Source organism: Oenanthe melanoleuca, chromosome 7, assembly GCF_029582105.1.
Source record: "Oenanthe melanoleuca isolate GR-GAL-2019-014 chromosome 7, OMel1.0, whole genome shotgun sequence".
NCBI lineage: Eukaryota > Metazoa > Chordata > Aves > Passeriformes > Muscicapidae > Oenanthe > Oenanthe melanoleuca.
The window spans coordinates 4,924,296-4,946,244 of NC_079341.1; the positions used below are offsets into that span (position 1 = coordinate 4,924,296).

At 41.6% G+C, this 21,949-nt stretch overlaps 1 protein-coding gene across 3 annotated transcripts in view; it reads right to left on the reverse strand.

The window, feature by feature from the left end:
* The window catches only part of UNC80 (unc-80 homolog, NALCN channel complex subunit), a 121,045-nt gene that overhangs the window by 41,170 nt on the left and 57,926 nt on the right, over positions 1-21,949 (reverse strand). For 2 of the 3 annotated variants that reach the window (XM_056495900.1, XM_056495899.1), the window contains exons 27-41: positions 17,052-17,152; positions 14,227-14,424; positions 12,111-12,218; positions 11,346-11,484; positions 9,959-10,140; positions 9,474-9,605; positions 8,204-8,390; positions 7,072-7,203; positions 5,841-5,984; positions 4,852-4,952; positions 3,276-3,362; positions 2,390-2,573; positions 1,712-1,806; positions 979-1,068; positions 530-631 (exon numbers count right to left, since the gene is read on the reverse strand). In XM_056495900.1, the coding sequence (XP_056351875.1) occupies positions 530-631; positions 979-1,068; positions 1,712-1,806; positions 2,390-2,573; positions 3,276-3,362; positions 4,852-4,952; positions 5,841-5,984; positions 7,072-7,203; positions 8,204-8,390; positions 9,474-9,605; positions 9,959-10,140; positions 11,346-11,484; positions 12,111-12,218; positions 14,227-14,424; positions 17,052-17,152 (1,982 nt within the window). Of the gene's footprint in view, positions 1-529; positions 632-978; positions 1,069-1,711; positions 1,807-2,389; positions 2,574-3,275; positions 3,363-4,851; positions 4,953-5,840; positions 5,985-7,071; positions 7,204-8,203; positions 8,391-9,473; positions 9,606-9,958; positions 10,141-11,345; positions 11,485-12,110; positions 12,219-14,226; positions 14,425-17,051; positions 17,153-18,678; positions 18,886-21,949 lie in introns of all 3 variants that reach the window. The other variant, XM_056495898.1, reaches the window with a different exon arrangement.

Below are 21,949 nucleotides of genomic sequence, written 5' to 3' on the forward strand. Positions count from 1 at the left end.
ACATATGAGATGGCATTGACTTTATTTTCCATTACTTTAGCAATTTTATAGCTGCCTTTTATAACCACTCCTGATGATATTTTCCTACTCTCAGTAAGAACATCACTTACAGTAGCTGTTTTTTGGCTACAAAAATACAACTGTTATAATTCCCACACAACCTTTTTTAAAATTTTCTGCAAAATTATCCACCTAAAGGAAATTGGCTGGACAGAGTAGGGGAGGGGGGAATTCACATCCCACCCTAATCTCCCTGCAATAATGTACAGTATAGATTTTAGGCCATATAAATATGGTATATGGTATATATTATATATATGTTATAATATGAATATTATAACATATATATACTATATATACTATACTATACTTTTAATGTACAGACATATTTTATTACTATTTATCCATCAAAGCTCTTGATCTGATTGCAGCATGAGGGAAAGCCTTTAAGAGGAAAAATTTAAAAATATATATATATTTTCAGGGTTTGTTTCTGAAGGGTATTTGGTATTTGGTGACAGTAAGATACCTGTTTCTGAATGAGCTCTTGACCCTTTTCTGGATGCATCTGCACCAGGTTGAGCTGGGGAGAAACTGATCTCCGGAAAGGATAAATATCACGGACGTAGGTCTGCCAGAAAAGGAGGAAAAGTGCATTTTAAACAAATGTAATCACTCAACAGAATGGAAAAAAGGGGCCTTTAGCCCATTTCTGAAGGGCAGGGGTGTTTAGACAGTGTCAGGCATCATGAAAGAGCACAAACAGAAGAAAAACTTGATCTTTTCTAAGAAAACTAGATATTCCTGCCTTCTGCCTCTTCTCTCAAATTCCAGTCTTTCACCACACACAACTAAGGATGTGATGCACACAGGACAGAACTCTATTTATAAGATTTGTTCTCCTTTAGATAGCCCTGATGTTTACAAAGAAGCAAGATGAAAAGTCACAAAGTCACATGGGCTCTATCTTTGCCTTACCTTGTTATAATGAATGAGATTCCAACGCTTATCCATTAAAAAATAATGAGAAGACTGAGTTTCAGGTATGTTAAAAAACTCCAAGCACTCCTGAAAAGAAAGAAATCAAAACATCCTGTTACTTTTTTGTTGTTTTGTACAAATATCACAACACCCAAAAGAAGAATATCCATGTAATAATCTATAAAGACACAAACATGCATGCTTCAGTCAGACTGGGAAATTCTTCTGGCCCCAATTATTTATTGGTTTTTTTAATCATGAGGTACCTGAGTGTGTTTGTGATAATCAGGGCATGCTGACATCACATCCTCAAGACTGGTGTTACTTATCTTGATGACTTCATATGGGCTGGGTATTCATCAAGACTTAGATGATATGCAGAGACATGAATTACTGACCCTTCAAAACCCAGTAAAATTTAGTCAGACAAACTGAAGGCTTTTACAAATCTGTTTCCTATGTGGCTCAATTAAAATCAACCAGGAAATTTTTTGGCAGAAAGGGAAAGTGACCACATAGCTCCTGGATACCAAAATATTTTTGTGGCTACTGAACCATCGTTTTCACTCTGATCTTGATCAATCTCTCATGTCTAATGTTGACATTAGACATGCCTATGAGCAGAATCTCCCTCCTGACACTGGAACAGGATGATCATGCATGGATTGCTGCCATACAGGCATGGAAGGTAAATGCAAGCAATTTGTCCAGCTCAAAAACTCACTCCTACCTTCAGAAGAGCCTCAAACTGTGTGTCCTCGTGGACTGGAAGCTGTGTTGGGATGTCACACTCATTCTGTCCATGCACAACAAGGGTTTTTGTGCCTAGAGAAAGAAAAGTTGTTGCATTCTCCCTGGCCTCTTTAATTAACTCAGTTTAAAGAGACTGGCCCATGGAGGAAGAGTGGTGCTTGAAATTCATGCCTGGACAGGCAGATGGACTAAGGGAGTAGTAACCAGTAAGTAGGGTTTACATATTATCACAGTTCCACAGTTTAATGAGAAATTGATCTGCTCTTAAAGGATGAGCTGACTTTAGCAGCAGCTGCCAACTCTGAGGAAGAAACACATGCAAAAGATTAAACCTGTTTATCTCTTTTCTGACTCATGATGGCCAGAGTCTGAATGGCAGAGATTTATAATGATGCTCCTGCCAGCCTTTCACAGCCCAGCTGGCACAAAGCTCTGGGCTAAAATATTGTTCTAATTCACTTTCCCTTTGCTTCTTTTAGAGCTCCTGAAGGGGTTTTTTGAATCCCAAGGAATCAACAGTAGAATTTACTGAAGGAAACTGCCTTAAAATATACAGCCATTTGTAACAGGTATTTTTCTGATCCAGTTCTGATGTATCTTATTTTTGATAAACTGGGCCATAAGTGAAGGAGATTTAAAGATTTATTTCTTATACCTGGCATTGAGGCAGTCACCAGCAGCTTCACTTCACACTGTTCCTTCTTCATGGTCTGCTTGAGATCCTTGAAGAAGAGTCCTTCAACATAGCCCACCACTTCCCAGAGGAAGGTGAGAGTGGCAGAAATGGCATCCATGCCCCATTCACAAGGAGTCCTTACAAAATACATGATCAATCCTACCTGCAGGCAGCAAGCAAGAGGAATATCAGCTTGTGCAAACTCTTTGAACTGTGCAGAGCATACAAGCACAGAATTACAGTATTGTTCTACCTCTCTTCTCTCAGAGGGATAAACTCAATAAACTTTCATCTTGAAATTTTATCCATATTAAAGAAACATCTGCCTGTAATATTCTTCCTTTTTCTAGAGATCATGAGGACTGGGGACAGAATATACTCTTGCAGTATAGCTTTAAGCACCACTGCAGGGGAGGAAAAGGAAAAAAAACCTTCCTGTTCTTTCTGCTCTGAAGTGCTGCCATGCAGACAAATTACAGGAGACTCCCTGGAGAAGAAACATGCTGTCTGCTTCACCTCCTAATTATAAAATTTGTCCATGATCTTTAAAGAAGCTGCTCCAAGAGGACTGACTATTATCAAAGCACTTTCTGAACCCAAACTAAGTAAAATAATTAAAGGTTTCTGCTGCTGGGACCCTTCTAATTTTCTTCAAGTCACTGGCTGAGGTTCAGTTCAGAAATCCATGACAGGTTGATCAGGGGTTTAATAAAAAGAGAAAGGTTCCTTTTCCTCTCTCAAGAAGTGCTTGCACCCACAACCAGGAGCAAGTATGAGCTATATAAGAAAAATTAAGTGCATTTATTGCATAAATGAAGGCAGAGGAGAGATTCTGGGCCACACAGTGGGCCCACAAGCTACTCACCAAGTAGTTAAAAAGGATATGAGATGTCTGAGCAGGGAAGTCTCCAATGTTCAACAAAAGCTTCCTTAGCATATACATCAGCTCATCCTGAAAGAAAAGCAAAAGTGTTTTCTTCCCACCAAAAAGTGAAGAACAGATTTCTTCCTTTTGTCCTTTCTTGCTTTTTTTATTCCCATTTTTCCATAATTCCTTTTTCAGCTTTGTCTCTCAGTGCATGAAGTGAAACCATACACCTGTTACTGCCCCCACACATTGCAAAATAAGGCCCAGGGTACAACACCCAGTGTCTTTCCCATTTTATCTCAGAGAGGCCAGTCCCTCCTGCTGCAATTTGTACTGACTGTGGCACCACTGACTGTGCACTCCTGCCCCTGTGAGTGTCCCTGTTGCCTACCCAGATAATCTGTGAAATCCAGTTCATCAGCAGGAGGTTGAGAGAGGCTGCAGAGTGGGAGGTATGGGCAGAATCTAACTCCTCTTCTTTGGGAGGCTGCCTGCCTTAAATATAAACTAAGATATTTCTCATGGTGTGAAGGGATTATAGAAGGGACAGAACCTCAATGTCAGCCAAAGAGAGACAGATCACAAATGTCTTCTATGGCCCTCTAACCCCAGAGCAGATTGTATCCAGTGTTGTAGGCAGGGATGTGCACAGGACAGTCCATGCCAGTGATACACCTGGTGACATCTTCCAGAGAAATACTTCTATTCTCTGTGTTCTGTACTTGTGGCAGGCCTCTGAAGAGATGGTGAAACAACAGATTGCAATAACTCAGAGGTCCCTGAGGCTGGACAGATTACAGCTTTCTTCTCAAAGGGACTGAACAAACCACCTCTCTGACCACAGGTGGTGTGGATGCCCCATCACTGGAAGTGTTTAAGGGTAGGTTTGAAGGGGGTTTGAGCAGCCTGGTGTAGTAAAAGGAATACCTGCCAGTGGTGGGAGCTGGAAGTATGTGATATTTAAGGTTGCTTCCAACCCAATCAATTCTATGAAATAGATGTGACCTTCTGACCTTAAATAAAAGCTTTGTGGGTGATGGCTGAGAAGTCTCAGAAATAAAGTCCACCAACACCTGCTTGCTCAAGGCACAAAAGGACAGTCTTTCCTGACATTTTTCAAATTTGCTATCCATTTTAGAGTTCTTAGGTAGTGGCTTGAAAGCAGATATCATACACCAAATATGCAGTTGAGAAAGTGCTATGGAGAATGTCCCTGCCTTCTACACAGTCAGAACCAGTGTGCTTTTGTTCCATAAATCTTACCACGCTCTTGGAGGCAGTGTAATAAGCTGCAGAGACACAGTGCCACCCCATCTTTCAGAGAATCTGAGTAGAGTGGCATGAGTGAAGGCAATGCTGCCTATGCCATGGTCACCAAACACTCTCAGACTTGGCTTGGAGCAAGTCAGACCCTTGGTGGTGATAAACCAGCTGTGTCCTGTTTGCATCAGTGGGCAAAGACTGGAGCCAAAGGATGCGTTATAACAGGAAATGTGCTTCCCCAGTGCTGCCCACGAGTGACTGTGCTGTGCCCCTGCCCTGAGGGGCTCCCACACCTGGGAGGGCAGTGTACCTGTCGATTGCTGATGGTGAGCTTCTCGAGGAAGTGGCGCAGGACTGTCGAGGGGTCTTCAATCAAGCAGTTCCACAGGACCTGCTGAGCAACTGCACTCACTGTAAGAGAGAAAAGAAACCATCAGAACCGTGATCTGGGCCAGAACAATCTCTTGGAAAAGCCATGAGCTGGTATGTGCTGGAGTCTGTAAGTCAAGAGTCTCTCTGGATTCTTCAGAAAGAAATCAGAGTGCAGGAATTAAATTAAAACCTTTGAATGGGTTGAAGTAAATTAAACCACTCATACATAAAGTAGAGGTGTAAGTTTAAGTTTTAGAATAAGCAAGTACTTAAGTAAGAATAAGTTTTATGTGCTTTTAGAGGTAAAGGTCTCAGATCTGATCACAAGGCCACACATACATTGTTTAGAGGGCTGGCTACATACAGCTAAAACTGTATACAAGATGTATTAAACTGGATACAAAATGTAACAGGAAGTTCAATGTGCGACTAGCTGATGGGATGAGCAAGAGATGAAGGAAGCAGAATAGTCCACCACATATTAACATTTTCTAAAAATAAATGCAAGGAAATGCACTATTAATTTATGAGGCCATCATAGACCAATAGCCAAACTAAACTGAACTTTCCAAGTTGTAAAGTCTAAGCCAGTTTTTCTAAGTCTTTGTTTCCTTTGAATCACACCAAACAAGCCCAGCTTCTAAAATTACTGCTCAAAGAACATTTGTGTTAGACCTCTTACCATCCTTGCATCTCCCCCCCTCTCAGATTATTTTCCAGGTTCTCAATATTTCTTCTGAATTAGGGGCTTTTTCAGAGCCCTGAAAGGGCAAAAGCCCCTCAAAGCCAAACACAAATTGTGTAGAACATAAAAAGGAAAAATCCTACAAAGATAAATTTCTATTGTAACTCTACATTCAAATAGTTTTGAAACTGGTTCTGCCACCCTTAAGCAACAATCCCTTGAAGTTTAATGAAGGTCAGTACCAGCTACTCCATCCTCCCGGACTTCTCCATCCTCCATCAGATGGACAATGGGGAGCACTGCTGCACAAATGCAGGCAGGAAACACAGCCTGGGGTGGCTGGGGCATGTGGTGGTTTGGGGTGTGCTCAGTAGTGTGCTCTTCATCTGGAGCAGGAAGAAAAAGAGAAGAAGGGTTAGGGAATACACTGTGCTACTACCCAGGCATGTTAGATAAACTATTACTTTTTTTTTTTTTTTTTTTTTTTTTTTTGTCAGAGTCGGGATTGAAGGCATGAGAGATGGAATTTCATGTTCAGACTCAGTTGTTTATCTACAGTACAGTGAGTTCTACAGCACTTCTAGCTAACAAGCTGAAAATGAAGAAATGGCAATGTATCTCGCTCATTAAAAGGTCTTTTAAAGCCAAAGAGTCCAATTAAAAACTAATACTTATTTTTACTTTTGATCCAATGACTAAACACTCATGACCTACAGTGCAGCATTTTCCACCCAATTAAAAAGCTCTACCTAAACCCAGGAAGAAGAGAGACAAGAAGAAAGAAAAAACCATCACCCTAAACCCTCCATCTTGTCCCATACCTATTACTATATTCCAAAACCCCAAATTCCAAACCCTTCACCATGTGATATTACACACTTCTATTCAAAATACACACCAGTGATTCTACTTCTATCATTCATTTTTGGAAGCCTTCTCCAAGACCTCAAGTCAAAAGCAGTGTTTTTTGGGGGGTCACTGCCTGACAGCACAAGAAATTCAGATCTCCCTGTTTTCAGGGTTCCAACAATAAATATTTAAGTTAGTGGCTCTGCACACAGAACAAAGATCAGAACACTGTTCACTGTGCAAGCATGACAGGTTTACTGCTATCTCCAAGTAGGAATGGAGCCTCCAGCCAATTTCTTGATCAGGAATTTTCATTGTAAATATGTAATTTTTCAATTTGCATTTTTTTTCTTGTAGGAAACCCAGTTCCTTTTGATAAAATACCTTTTTATTCAGCTAGAGTGCTCCCTGTAGCCCTACTCTCCAAGTAGAACATGAGAGGAAAGAGAAAATGTTGTGACAGCAGGGCTGAATAAAATAATGAAGGGCAGTAACTTATTATAAAGTGTCTCAAGCTTGGGAATATATTTGGCAAAGGGAAATGCCAGAGCTTTATGGGTGAACAGGAAAGGCTTGCAGTGAGTGAAACCCTAGCAGGGAATACTCCAAGGTGGAGCCACCCACCTTCTGCGCTGACTGCTGAGCGCACCGACCACACGGAGCCGCGGCGGAAAGAATAATTCCTGTGGGAGGTGCTGGAGGTGCAGGACGGGCTCACCGACAGACGGCGGGACGCCAGGTTGGCAACTTCTTCTACTGACAAAGAGAACACAGCATGTCAGTCCAGATCCAGCCCACAGGCTGCAGGGAATCTTCTGAAGGATAGCTGGTACAACCAAATCAGAATGCTGGGAAGTCACGTCGGGTAACACTCAGAGGACACAATTTAAAAGCTGTCAAGATCAGTCAGATAGGTAATTTGCTCATGCTTTGGGAAACAACAGAACACTGGTCTGTAAGAGTGCTCAGTGCTCTGGTGCATTACTTTGTGATAGAGCTGGCCTTATACTTCTTTTCTTCTTCTTTTCATCCACTCCCCGTTAACCATCACTGTTGCTGGTGCTTAGTTTTTCATAAGAACTCGGATTTCTGCTCACAGATTTCCCAGTGTATGCTTGGATCTCACCAACCCTCATGGCACATACCTTGCAATGCCTTTAATGAAGCCTTTGTGCTCTGTAAAACTCCTCACCCACAGGCTCAGCTTACTGTGACTCATGTCATGGAACTTTGGCTGGCTGAAATTTTGGTACTGAGCTTGATCTGGTCACCTGGGCCCCCCCCACTATTCACCAGAAAGCTAGAAAACCCCAGGGGCAATTCAGTATATCCTAAGGTCTGTTTCTTAAGATAGATGCTGCCAAAGAGCAATTCCTCCCACCCTTTAATGATGAAAATGTTTAAGTTAGGAAAAACAGATTTCATTCCTACTGTTGCATGTTCTCTTGTTTAAATCCTACAAGAAGCTGGGAGCTTTGAGATGTTAAATGTTGGCAAGTTATTGGCTGAAGTTAGAGCAGATAGGGTCAGTTTCTTTATCACCCAGAAAGAACTCAATATAGCCAAGGTTTTGTCTCTTTTTTTACACTAATTTTCAAACACACTTTTTCTCAATGACTTGGACTCTTCAACAAATGGGTGTGGTTGGGACCTTCCTAACACTAAAAACTCAAATTTCCTGAACATCACTGCCCTAAGCAGTGCTCTGTGTTTGTAGGGAATGCTCTGGAATGCAGCTCCTGGTCCCAGAGCACACCTTCTTCCTCCTGCTCAGAGCTTGGTGTGCAGGAGGGCTCGTAGCAGGCCTCCTGGGTGATGGGGATGGCAGTGATCAGACTGGCTTCCCTGCCCAGGCGCTTCTTCTCCTCCTCCTGCTGCAGGTTCTTCAGGATGTGCTCAGCTCGCTGATGGGAGCGGGACACAGCCCGGGCAGAAAATGACTTCTGTTGGGAAGGAACAGAGAAGAAACACAGCCTCAAGTTGTTAAAATGCACACAGATTTTCTGATAAAGGCTTCACCTCAGTGAAGTTCAGCAGCTCTAAATATAAACCAGAGTAGTGCCAGCTGAACAGAGGTTCACTAGGAGACTCCTGCAATAAGTTTTGGTGCAAGCTTCTCCCAGGAGGCACCACATGAACAGATAAAATCATCTCTCAGGCAGTTATATTGAAAAAATCTTCTTTTGGAGAGAGAGCAGCTGTGTGCTGCTTAGATATCTAAGTGTCCCTCACAGGGATATGAGGTGCAGTACAGTACTTCAGTGGAAAAACAGAAAAGCCTGATGCCCTTTGTAGAAAATTCTGTGTCCTACACAGACTACACTAGATCTTTTTCCCAGCTGGGAATGACTATTGATTTTTTATGTTGTTTTTTTCTTTTCAGACAGAGTCGAGATTAAATGCACAAGAGATGGAATTCCATGTTTGGACTCAGCTGTTTATTAACTCTTATCTCTGTTACACTGAGTGCTACAGCACTTCTAGCTAACAAGCTAAAAATGAAGAAAAGGCAATGTATCTCACTTGTTACAAGATCTTTTAAGGCCTAATTGTCCAATTAAAAACTAACATCCAAATTATTTTTACTTTTGACCCAATGACCAAACACCCATGACTTGCAGTGCAGCATTTTCCATCCAATTAAAAAGTACTACCTAACTCTAAGAAGAAGAGGGACAAGAAGAAAGAAAGAAACCTCCACCCTAAAACCTCCATCTTGCCCTCTACCTATATTCCAAAACCCCAAATTCTAAACCCTTCACCATGTGATATTGCACACTTCTATTCCAACTAGACAACAGTGATTTTAACTCCATCACTCAAATTTGGAAGCCTTCTCCAAGACATCAAGTCAACAGCAGTGCTCTTTTGGAGGTCAGTGCCAGAAAGCACAGGAAGTTCAAAACTCCCTGTTTCCAGGGTTCCAACAAAAGACAATCTCAGAGGTTAATTCACATCTTTTGGCTTAATTTGCCACACACTTCTACAGGGATAAAACAGTGCTTACTCTCAGGATGCCTGCTTACCGACTGATCTTCGTTTATAGGATCCTGCACACTCCCACTGCACTGAGGGACCCAGGGAGGGTCAAACATTGGCACAGAAGGCATTCCCAGCACAGGAGAAGGCAGAGTGAAGTTTATACTTGGAGGAGGAATCTAAACAAAACCACGGAAGACATTTTGTTAGAGCAAGCTATTATTGTTAATTAAACATGAGCACAAGTACACAAGACATAAATTAACTCTGCCAATTTTATCCACCTCTGTATCTCACTGGACTGTAACATGTATGACACACAGCTTCTCTGATATATCTCCTGACCTAAGTCCTCATTTTATTTTCTCTGTTTTATACAGGACTTCTTCATATCACCTCCCCCACTAGTGAGACTTATACAATCTTTTTTTTTCCCTAAACAGAGTTTCTGGAAATTTCATGGCAAGCTGTCATTACACATCTATCCCACAAGCTGCAAATGTCATCATTAAGCTTCATGTGACTTATCTACCTTGAAGATCTGCTGTGCTCCCTCTTCCATCCTTGGCCACACTTGATACCTGAACCTCCACAGTGTGTGAAATTTAAGAATGGCATTCAGTCTCTGCACTGTTTCTGGGTGATGAAATTCGGACATCAGCATGTCAGAAACAGCCTCTGGCACTTTCACAGCACACAGGAGGAACATGGCAGCTGCAGGGAGAGAGTATCTGATCACCTGTGTTCCTCAATAACATGTTTATTTGCCAAATAAAAAAAAAAAAAAGTGTACAAACCCACACCAAAACCCCATCTTGGCTCCATAAATAGGATCACTAATCTACCAAGCCTGAAGAAAACTGTATTGCTTCATGACACCAAGCACATGTGATTCCACCTTTTGGAGCCACACAGCATTACAGGAAGCTTCTAAATTCTTCTGGAAAACCTGCTTTTTAAAATAAATTGCACCTTTCATCTTGTCAGCCATGACTTGTTTAAAATAAGAACATCTATTGAAGTAAAGGGACTAATTGAGTTTGGCTTTCAAGAGTTCCAAGTGATTTCTGTTGATTAATCATGGCTGATTTAACAGAAACTCTGCCTTTAAGAGATGCTCTGGAATTGTGCATCATGCTTTACAGTAGCATTAATACTTTGAATCACTAATGAAATACCTCTTCTGACATATTCTCTTTGTTTTTTCACAGCTGGTCATTAGGTCAGTCATCTTTTGGCCAAAGGATAAATTCTGAACCTAGATCATTTCCATGGGAGAAGATCCAAGCTCAAAGCAGAAAAATTCTTATTACTTCTTTGCAACAACATATATGATTTTATATTTTATTGTAATTGTAATAAATTGTAATAAATTTTATCTCATGTGCAGAATTTCAAAGTACTACTTTCACAGGCATATGATGTCCTAATCCTATGTCTTAAAGATGCCTTTCAACCATGTGCCAACAGCAATCATCTGTACACTTTAAAACCAAATGGAAATGGAAAATTTAGGTAGTACCATATAATAACAGTACTTAATGAGCAGTGCTGCTGTCTCCATGCAACATGAGAATTTTCCTTACAGCATAACAGGAGCTGTGACACTTTCACTCTCATTCCCTGTGTCAGTTTTGGTGTGAGCTCTCAACTGGTACTAAAATTTCCAAGAGGCAGCACACTAAATGCTTTAGTAGACTCTGGACTGACTAAATCACTGTTTCATCTGCTTACAAACCCAACTGAATGCAAATAATAATTTTGATATTCTCCAAATACCCACCACATCCAGGATCCTTCTGACCACCTCTTTTCCACAGAGCCCCCAGGAAACCCTTGGTGGCATTCAGATTCCTCCAGTACAAAACTGCAGAGTCCTGTGATGGGCTGTGAGCCATGCTAAGGGGTTTGGGTCTCACCTGCTGCTCCTGCCATGTGCTCATCCACGCTGAGCAGGAGCTCCCAGGCTGCTGGCTGGATGTCCCCATACATCTCCTCTGTGAGGATAGGAGCTGCCTTGATCAGCAGTGACAAAGGGGCAGGGGAGAGGCTCATGACCTGCAACAAACCAAGCCATGCCTGCAGATTACCCACCAATAACCTCTAGGTTCATCCACTTCAGAAAATGCTCCATAGAGAGGACGTGGCTGCCAGCAGCAGTGTTTCCAAGCTGGTTCCTAGAGGCTTTTGCTTGTCCCTCACATGACCAAAACACCAAAAAAGGAAAGCCAAACTCTCCCAAAGTGGTGCACAAACAGCAATGCAGGTCCATTAGACTCTCATTAAGAACAGGCTTATAAAGAGTCCTGTTTCTTCAGAAACCTTGAACAAGTAAGAAAAAGGAAAACTAATACTCTAAACTGCCAGGCTGCATTTATTACATACCTGGGAATCCTTTGGTTTTTTGTATCCTCAGCTTTGGTGCCTACATCACTATGGAAAGCCAGAGATGCAGACTGTGATTTAATGGAGCTAAAATGTTCAAAAGATTCTTTGATCATGTTTCCTTAAGAGATTTAAATTTAGTATTACTCAGATTGGAAAAAGATGTAGGGCTGAACTGATTAATAATCAGGAACAGTTCAACATGAGCTTGGAAATCCATATGTATTTTTCCTCTTTTTGCATTTTAACCTGGCACCTATATATCTGCCTCCCTAACCAGCACATGGCTTAATCAGTACCTGATTCCTGATGTACTTTAGCATTCCAGAGTCCTTCTTCCCTTCCAAGTTGATATCAATCACTCTCTTTTTAAGAGAAGGAGTCCTCAAGCATGACTTGTCTGAGCACTGGAAGGAAATAAAAAGAAAGAGAAGTTCACATTGATATTTCTCAAAATGTGGAAAAGGAAATTACGTACAAGAGGAATTTCCATATACCAGAAACCATCTGGTACCAGAGCTGTAGCACAAAGCCTTCTTCTTTGCTGGCAACAGGCCTAGTATCAGTGAAACAACACATCTTACAGAATTTTCTTCTATTTTTAACAATGCTTTTCTCAATAAAATCTTAAGGCAGAAGACAGTAAACCAAATGGAGAATGTGAATGTTCACTGTGTAATCTTTACTGGTGCCACACCCATGTATTTAGTTAAGTAGGTTAGAGGCAAAAAAAGTCTACAGCTTCCCCTCTGAAAAATTACCAAAGGAAGTGTTTAGTGCACAGAATGATTCCTCTCACAGAATCATAGATGTGGGAAAAGACCTCTAAGATCATCAAGCCAAACCAGTATTCTAATGCTAAATCCATCACTAAATCATGTCCCCAAGTGCTACATCCTTACATTTTTTTAAAGCCCTTCAAGGATGGTGACTCCACTGCCCCACTGGGCAGCCTGGACAAACCTTTCAGAGAAGAAGTTCTTCCTAATATTCAGTCTAAACCTCCCTTCGTGCAACTTGAGGTCATTTCCATTTCATTTCCATGAAAAAAGTAATGAAAATTGTCAACTGCTCTCTGGAAGTGAGGTCTGTGCAAATACCCTGCATGTGTTCATAGGAGACCTCACTGCATCTCAATTTCCTTTCTCCTGCTGTTTCATAAATGCTTTGGTGGTTTGGTGTAGGATAAAATGCATATCTCTGTCTTGCAATTCAGACTTGGAGAGGGAACAAGGCACAGAAATTCACTTTTTTTTTGCTACCTTTCATGAAACATACCAGCTACTCATCTTTTCTGCAGAGGAAATGACTGTCTCTCTTTCCAAATCACTCATACTTTTCTGTGCTAGAGGAAAAATGTGAGGTTTACAGTTTTCAGGAAAGCAGAAAAGCTTCTGTTTCACCTCTTCTGTGCTTTCTTCCTTGAAAATATCCTTTAATTTTCTAACTTGACAGGAAACAAACCATCTCCGTGTTGATGAAGAAATGGAATGAATTTTTCTCCTTCATATGCCACTGCCAGGGGTGATATCCTCTTTACCCAACAGAAACCTTCATGACAGTCTCATGAACACTTCTGTTTTCAATGTTACTGCAAAGCAGTTGAATGGCTATGACATTACAATTATTCAGGATAACTGTACTCTGTCTGCTGTGGCTTAACTACTGACAAAATTCAGTTGGTACCTGGGTGGGCACTTTCCTGAAACTAGAAATCTATTCCCACTAAAGTTAAAAGTACACTTTTACATATAAAAAGGGCACAAAGTTGTCTGAATATAGTGCTGAAATGGTCATTAAAATGAGACAAACATTAGTGACTAATGTATGCAATACATGTATTCTATACATTATATATATGAAACATGTTTATAATATATTATCTATGTATATAATGTATTATATATATTATACATGTATATAATACATTATATATGTACATAATATAAATATATATGTATATAATATATATGTGTGTGTATATAAGGTGTATATTATATATGTATATATATGTATACAATTCTTGGAACAGCTGAGAGCTCAGACCTAAAAGAAAGAAATTACAGAAGATTTTACAAGAATTTCAAGAGTTTTTCTTGCTAACAGACAAGGAAAAAACAGGAACAGAGACAGAATCCACAGGGTGGTAAGTAGAAGAACACTAAAATTGAAGTCAGGTTCTAAGCTTTGTATCAGCCACCAAGATTCATCCCAGTCAATACAGATTGCATTCCTTACACAATGCTGAATGACTTAGTTGCTGGGTTGTCTTTTACAGCAAAGCTAAGCTTAGGAAAACCTGCCTTCAATTTGTCATGAAAGAACCATGCAAGTACATCAAACACTTTTCACAGGAAATCACGACGCGCCTGTACAAACCCCAAAATACTCTGCTTTTCCCATTCCCACACTCACCTCCTTTTGCTTCTTGCCCCTTGCCACGTTGTTGAGAGTGCTGTTTTCTCTGAGGGAGTCCACAGTGTCCCCGTAGAGCAGCTTGATGGCGCGGACAAGGCGAGCACAGGAGCGGCTGTGGTGCAGGTAGCAGTGCGGGTGGCAGTAGTCGACGTGAGTGCAAATGAAACTTTGCTGGTTGCACAACAGGATCATAACCTGGGAATTAAAAAAAAAAATAAGTAGTCACCCACAGAGAATGGAGTGGCACAGGCAGTGATTGGGACAGCCAAGCAAAGTTCTCCTCAGCCCAGGTGTGAACCTCAGCTTTAAAAAGGTGTGTGGTCTGTGTAGCTCTTCATACTTGCTAGCTGGGCATGGCTAAAGAACCATTTGTGCTAACAAAAAAAAACAAAAAGAGCTGCTATAAATGTGTATATTGGGCTGGTGGCAAGGTTAAGGCTGAGGAAAACAGCATCCTCTCAGTTTGCAGAAAAGCTATTGTATCACTACTCAAAAATGAGAGCTTGTGCTGGAAACCATCAATTGCCAATTGTTCCTAAAGCTGCAAACACACCTTGTCTGGGGATTAGTTTCCTTCAAGGGGTGCAAGGGGGGTATCTCAGTATGCTCTCAAGTAGAAATTAGCTGTGTCAACTGCTCTATGTATGTTTCCCTCACTGGCATTGGGTAGACCCATCCAGTCCAGCTCTATGGTGACTGGTTCAGTTGCTGTTTCTACAAGTGTAAATGGGGTAACTGCACCACCTAATTAGTGGCTTGTCTTCATTTTCTTCTGTCTTCACTCAGAGCCAGGATTAAAAACACGAAGGAGATGAGTTTCTCGTGTTTGGGCTTGGTTTCTTAAATCTTACCTACAAAGAGTTCTGCAACACTTCCAGCTACCAGATAAAAATGAGAAAATTGAGATGAATCCAGCTAGTTACAAGGTCTTTTAAAGCTAAAGAGTCCAAAAAAGAACTAACACCTGTATTATTTATACTTTTGACCCAATAACCAAACTCCTGTGACCTGCAGTGCAGCACTAACTATCCAACCAAAATCTGCAGCCTGAAACCATGAAGAGCAAGGAAGAAGACAGAACCAAAAACCACCATCTTGTCCCATACCTATTACTACATCTAAAGCCCAAAATTCCAAACCTTTCACCATGTGACATTACACACTTCTATTCCAACTACACAACAGTGATTTTAACTCCATCACTCAAATTTGGAAGTGTTCTCCAAGGCCTCAAGTCAAAAGCAGTGTTCTCCTGGGGATCAGTGTCAGAAAGCACAGAAAGTTCAAAACTCTCAGGCTTCTGTGTTCCAACATACTGGTGTTGCCATATGGCAGCAAGGAGTAGTAAAACTGACCTAAAAGTCAGGTAAATATTTTGAATTTAGCTGCTCTGAGTGACTACTCTCTGGTGTAACTCAGATGGTTTCTTGCCAGTCTCCTGGCTCTCTCTACAGGCTGCCACATCATATTCAACCTTAAAATGTTTAAGCTTCTAAAAATGACAGGAGCTTAATCTAAAACAAATCTGAAAAAAACAAATTTGAACCAGTGATCTTCAGAGTTGTTTGCTTGTGAGAACTAAGTAAAGTAGGCTTTTGCTTTGCCCATAGTTTTAGTGACCATCTACCCACACTTTCTTTCTCACAAATTAAAAAAATAGCATTGTCATGTAATATTGGTACTTGTCTGTCATTAAGTGCATCAGCTGATTTTTCAAATTTTCCCTTCTCCCATGCAAGCTAATCACGTGTAAAGTGAGACAAACACCTCAAGTTTCCTTCAGAATTCACGAGTTCATGCATCCTACCACACTGAGCAAGGGCACCATGATTTACCTTAAGCTGCTAACTAGGGAAATTCCCCTATCCTCTAGTGATGCAGCATCTAATACATATACATTTGTCTAACACACTCAGTTTAGGACACTGGGATTTCCAAATTAGGTGTGATCATTCCAAGAACATTAGAGTACTGGCAGAAAACAGGGCAGTCCAGGGACTGAGGTATTGAATTGGAAGACTGAGCATTCAAATTCCCTGCCCTGCCAGCCTCATCTGAAAAAGACAGCTATCAAGAACTGTTTCTGACATAAAAGATTAAGCCTGTTCTTGCCCACACCCCATAGGAATGGGGCAGCTGAGAGCAGTCTGTGTGAAATATCTGGAGAAAAATGAAGATACCAAAAGGCAACTCAGAAATCAAAGAGGGTCTGTGCTCACTCACATACACAGGACACCATCAACCATTGCACAGTGAGTCAACCCAAGGTGTGTGTTTGACACATTGGGCACACTGCACCTGGGGACACCAGGGGATTGAGCAGAGCACACTTGCCCAGCTGACCTAAACCACAGGCACAGAGATTGCCCAAAGGGTACCAAAGAACACCTGCAGGGTTCTACACCTCTTGGATCTGTTGGATCAAATCACACCTGCAGTGTTGTACTCCCTGTCTGTTGGACAAGGCTCTGTTGGCAGCTTCTAAAATGCCCCTTCCCAGAAGCTCAGATGCTCTCCCTGAAATACACACTATTAACCATGCTGGAGATAAGGGACTGAACTAATGTGTTTTTCATCTGAGGTAGTATGGCTGTCCCTGCACACCTGGGGAGAAAAAAAAATTAAATACATGAGCTAGAGAGAAGATTTAAGTCCATTTTAGAAATGGCAAACACACAATTTCCAAAGGTCGCAGCTTACTTACGTTTGAGATCCTTTAGTCTGTATGGGAAAAATTACAAACTCTGATCTGGTTATTGCCAGACAAAGGTTTTTCTAGTGAAAATCCCATCCCTGGGAGCACTGCTGGCACTGGTACTTACGTGCAGCCAGGACATGTTGCGGTGGTAGTTCTCCTCCATGCCTGTGCTGCTCAGCACCTCAGGCTCAATGCTGGGCTCGCTCGCACTCCAAGGGCTCCCTTCTTCAAAAGAAAAATACCCAAAAGGTTGTTGTTTTTATTGCTCCCCACGTGCTTTAAGACTAGGGACAGCACTTGTAAGCCAGGCCAGCCTTGTGGGAACAGATGAGAGTACACAGAATATGCCACACTGGAAAGACTGCATTTGGACATCCCTCCCCAGTCCTGTGCTGGCTTGACACTTACAAGAACTATTTGGACTTGACCCCTAGACCATCTTGTCTGTAGCAAACATTTGTCCCTCCATTTTTTTTTCCTTTAATGGAAGGGAAGTGGATAATCCAAATCCATCATAAACAAATCCTTTGCACCATTCAGATGATGCAAATGGCTGGTTTAGTGATCTGCATTGACTGGGCTCTGTGGTTAAAAATATCAACAAAAATCCAACCAGAAGTGGCATCCAACTGGAAATGCCAACAAAGTCCCTGCTAATTGCCCATAGAGACTGCTAATATCATGGGGATGAAAGGGGAAAAAAATCCTGGTTCTGGCATACAAGAACACTTTAGAACTCAGCCAAGGGAGAGATTTCCCTGAGAATTCCACTGACCCCTGTTTCCCCTAGCCACTGCTTACCCTATGGGCCTCCTATAAAACTAATACTAATGATATTAAGAACTGGCTGGAGATGAATTTGGTTTACCTTTTTTCTCTTCTCTAAGTGAACTGTGACTTGTCAAAGTTTACAGAATTGACAAACCTACTCTCCATGCTCTCCTACTGAAGCATCTTTTGGACAACATAAAAATGACCATTAAACTTGGGATGTTATTTCAGCTTCAAATGTATCCACAGCTTTTGGTTAACACCAGTAGTGAAGGGGGGAAGCCCTTTAATTCAATTGTGGTGGAGATTTCGCCAAGTAGGATGCACATCCTGTTTCCATAAGATAAATACACGGACATCCATCTTTTAAATCCTAAGGAAAGCAGCTGTAAGCCACAAAAATAGATGTATGTGCCAGCATGTAGAAATACAGTATGCAGCACATGAATGTTATGTTCTGCACAGAGGAATACATGTTTTACATGTCACCTGACATGCTTATGGCATCATATCCCACGTGGGATATGAAGTACATGCCTATATATATATATATATATATATATATATATATATATATATTTATATATACATATAGCCAATCTGTTGCCGTGGGCAATAAAGTATCATATATAAATATGAACTCATGCATTCCTTATATCTGGTTTAGGGGTGTGTGCATGTGAATATGCATGTGCTACCCTGGACAGAGCAGGTGTTGGGCTGGCAGGCCAGCATTCCAAGATGCTCTAACACGGTGCTGAACTGACAATCTGTGCACGGAGCCGACGCTGCACCCAGCATTTGGGCCGTGTTCCTCCCAGGCCCTGAAGAGAGATTTTAGATTCTAGATTTTTTTTTTTTTTTTCCCTAGCCTGCAGAGGTGGGGATCTCTTGTCATTTCTAGCTCTGCTGCAATCACATGGAGAGTTTTAAGGTCCTTCCTAGTGTCCCCTCCCTTTCCACCCGCTCATCTAAGTTACCTATATCAGTGACAGTGTCCCTGCTGTGGGACAGCTGCAGCTCCTCATTCTCAGACTCTGAGTCCTGCCGTGATAACTTGGTGCTCTTTAGGCTGCCGGCCCGGCGAATGCTGGAAAGGGAACCCCCCTTCTTCACCCGGAAACTGCGGGTTCCTTTAATCTGGAGCAAGCGGGAGCCTCCTCCTATCCTGATCTTCCTGCTGGGAACTGCATTAAAAGAATAAAAGAGGACTTTTTTCCCCTTAATTTTTCCCCGTTTTTTTTTTAAAAAAAGAAAGAGATGCTGGCCCTCCCCGCCCTCCCGACCCTTCGCTGCCAGGTCTTCTGCCAAGGAATGTGGGATCAGAGGCTCCCTTCAAAGCCAACGCCAATGCAGCTCCATCAGTCAGAGAGTAAAGAGGCTTCACAAAAGAGTGTTCAACACCTCACGTCCTGGAGATCCTGCTACATCACCTCAGGCCTTGCCTGTGCTTGGGATTAGCCCTTGTTCAACCACCAGCAAGTGGAGCCATCTGTGCTGACACAAACCCAAAACGTGGACAAGAAAATCCTACAATTCACACCAATTGGAACCAATTCCTGCCAGGAAGCAGGATCTGCTAATGGATGTAAATTGCAGTTTTCTTGGCCAGTCCTTAGAGTTCAGGTTAGTGCAGCATCACCTCTTGCTACGAATAGCTGGCTGAATCCCAAGCATGAACAAGCCACCTTGGACAAACCTATTTTCCCATGGGCCTGGGTTGTGTAAACCTCCCTGAGCTCTGCAGTAGGATCAATTATTTATTTCTACAGCACAGAGGGGAGTCTGCTTCATGAGGCTAGCACGTAAGACTTCTTTGAAGCAAAGTTTGCATAAATCCGTGTCTCTGCATGTTACTCTTCATCATTAGAATGCTTTAGAGGAAACAGAAGCATGTGGATCTTCTCCTTCAGACAAACCAGCAGCTTTCAGGCATTAACAACATCCATTGACACTTGGCATTTTTGATGAGCACACGCATGGAATGGTTCAATGTTTAAAGCACCGACTGTTTGCACTTTCATTCTCCTCTTAGTTCAAAGGCAGTACATGGCAGAATGTCAGTCCAAATGTTGCAACACTCAGTCATTTTTCTGCAGATCTAACCAGGCAAGGCCACGTGTCATCAATTACCTTTTGGTGTGTGGTTGGGAATGAACAGCACAGAGCTTTTTTGGATACCATGGATAAGCAAAATATTTAAATAGAATTATGTTTTGGCTTTGGGATAAAGCAAACACACCTTTCCTCCTGAGATTGCCCCCAGTTCCTCCAGAATGGAACTCCCACTCCCATTTCCAGTGGCTAGCATCCTGGCCAAAGACAGCTGACAGTTTTGAGAGCTACCCCTCAGTCCTCACAAGTCAGCTGGCAAACCACTGTTGTCTGGCCAAAGAATCTCCCTCCAAGTGACCACGCTAAGCTCCTTAGCAATTGCTACTGCTTGAAGAGTGTCCAGATCAGCTCCACGAATCCCAAGCTGCTTAAGCACTTGTAACTGCATTTCATGAAGTCTGCAGGATCCCATTTTGGCACCCAAAGAGTACATGTGACCATCTGAGAGCCTGCTCTACCTAGCTGCAGTGCCTGTATTTCAGACCTACCTGGAGCAGATCCTACACAGTAAACCCGTGGCTTTTGGATAGCTGCTAAGCCATGCCTGGGGGCAGCAATGACAGCAAAGTTTTCAACACTCCAGAAAAATGAAGGGAAACAGATTAGTACTCATCAGAAGGTTTAAGATAAAGAAACCTCTCACTGCAGGCAAGCAAAATTTAGTTACATCCACACAACGACATTTTCTCATCTAGGAAATGTAGATTATGAAAGATGCCTCTGCATCTGTAGTGTTTGGCCCAGGTGGATTTCCAGAAGAATATGCTGTGGCCAAAGAAAAGAACATAATTATTGTGATTTTTAAAATATAACATCTCACATTTATTAAGCTTCTAAAATACTGGAATTACGTTTTTGCTAAGTTATATTACGATTCAACCTTCCTACCATAGTCACTTTCCCCATGCTTAAAATGCTGTAAAGAGGCAGCTTTAGTGAAGGAAAACTACATATCAGGTTAGGGTTAAGGGATAATGGAAAAAACTCAAATAAACCTGCAGGAAATTGTAGTTTAATGGAGAAAAGGATGCAGAAAGTCAATACTACTGTTGCAAAAATACATTACGCCTGTAGCACAGTGACATGCAAAGGAAAAGCTAAGTCAGCATTGTCTCTAAGAAAAAGAGGATAGTTAGGGCCTTTCCACCAGTATTTTCCAGCAGGATTGCTGCTTTGAAGGTATTCTCCCACTCAGGTAATATCCCCAGGACTGTTCTCTGAAAAGCTTAAAAGCGGTTTCAAGTAATTGTCGTAACTATCCTCAAAAAAATCCCCAACCCAAACTTTTTCTCATCTAAATAGGTGGAGACATCCCACACATCTTAGACTGGCAGACAGACCATCAGGCTGTGTGTTTTTCTGGGCTGCCAATATACCATGAGTGGACAAATGAGGCTGAGCATCAATTTATCCAGCTCACCTTTCTTAGGTGGGTACCCATCTGTCTGCACATGCTGGCCCACCAGACACACAATTCTGGAGAAAGTTTTATACCACACAAATCATGGAAGCACTTCTAATATTTTCTCCAGTAATTGTGGCAAGGTCACAGCTGAAGACAACACAAACTTTATCCAAAGCCTGTAGAAGTCAATAAAAGCTCCTCCTAATCATTAATGGACATTCCTGAGAGGAAAACCAGACCTCACTGTTGTGAATTAATCATTAGACATTTATATCCTTTTCAAGCAATCATCAAAATCATCATTCAAATTCCTGCACCTGTGAATTACTACTATGAGACAGAATGTAAATAGCTCTAGGAAACTTGTAAGAGGGTCATCCAGGGGTATCTGGCAGTTTGGTCTCTAATTACAAACACACACAATGACTATATTGTATTGCAACACTTGTACCATCAGATAGAATGTGAGTCTTGCATGAGATGGCTCAGAAATGGAAACAATCTGCTATTCTCAGCAAATACAGTGAGCTTGAAATTTGCTTGTACAGGATAGAGTATGTTGGTAACACCAATCTGCTAGCCACCAAAAGCCACACAGTGTATTTTTCATGTGGTAGCAAAGAATTCAAGAGACCAATCACACTAATTTGTTGTGATGCCATGACTTCCAAACAGATTTTCCACAGAAAAATAGAAATCTTCCCTTTCGTCTGTGATTTCCCCAAAATGAA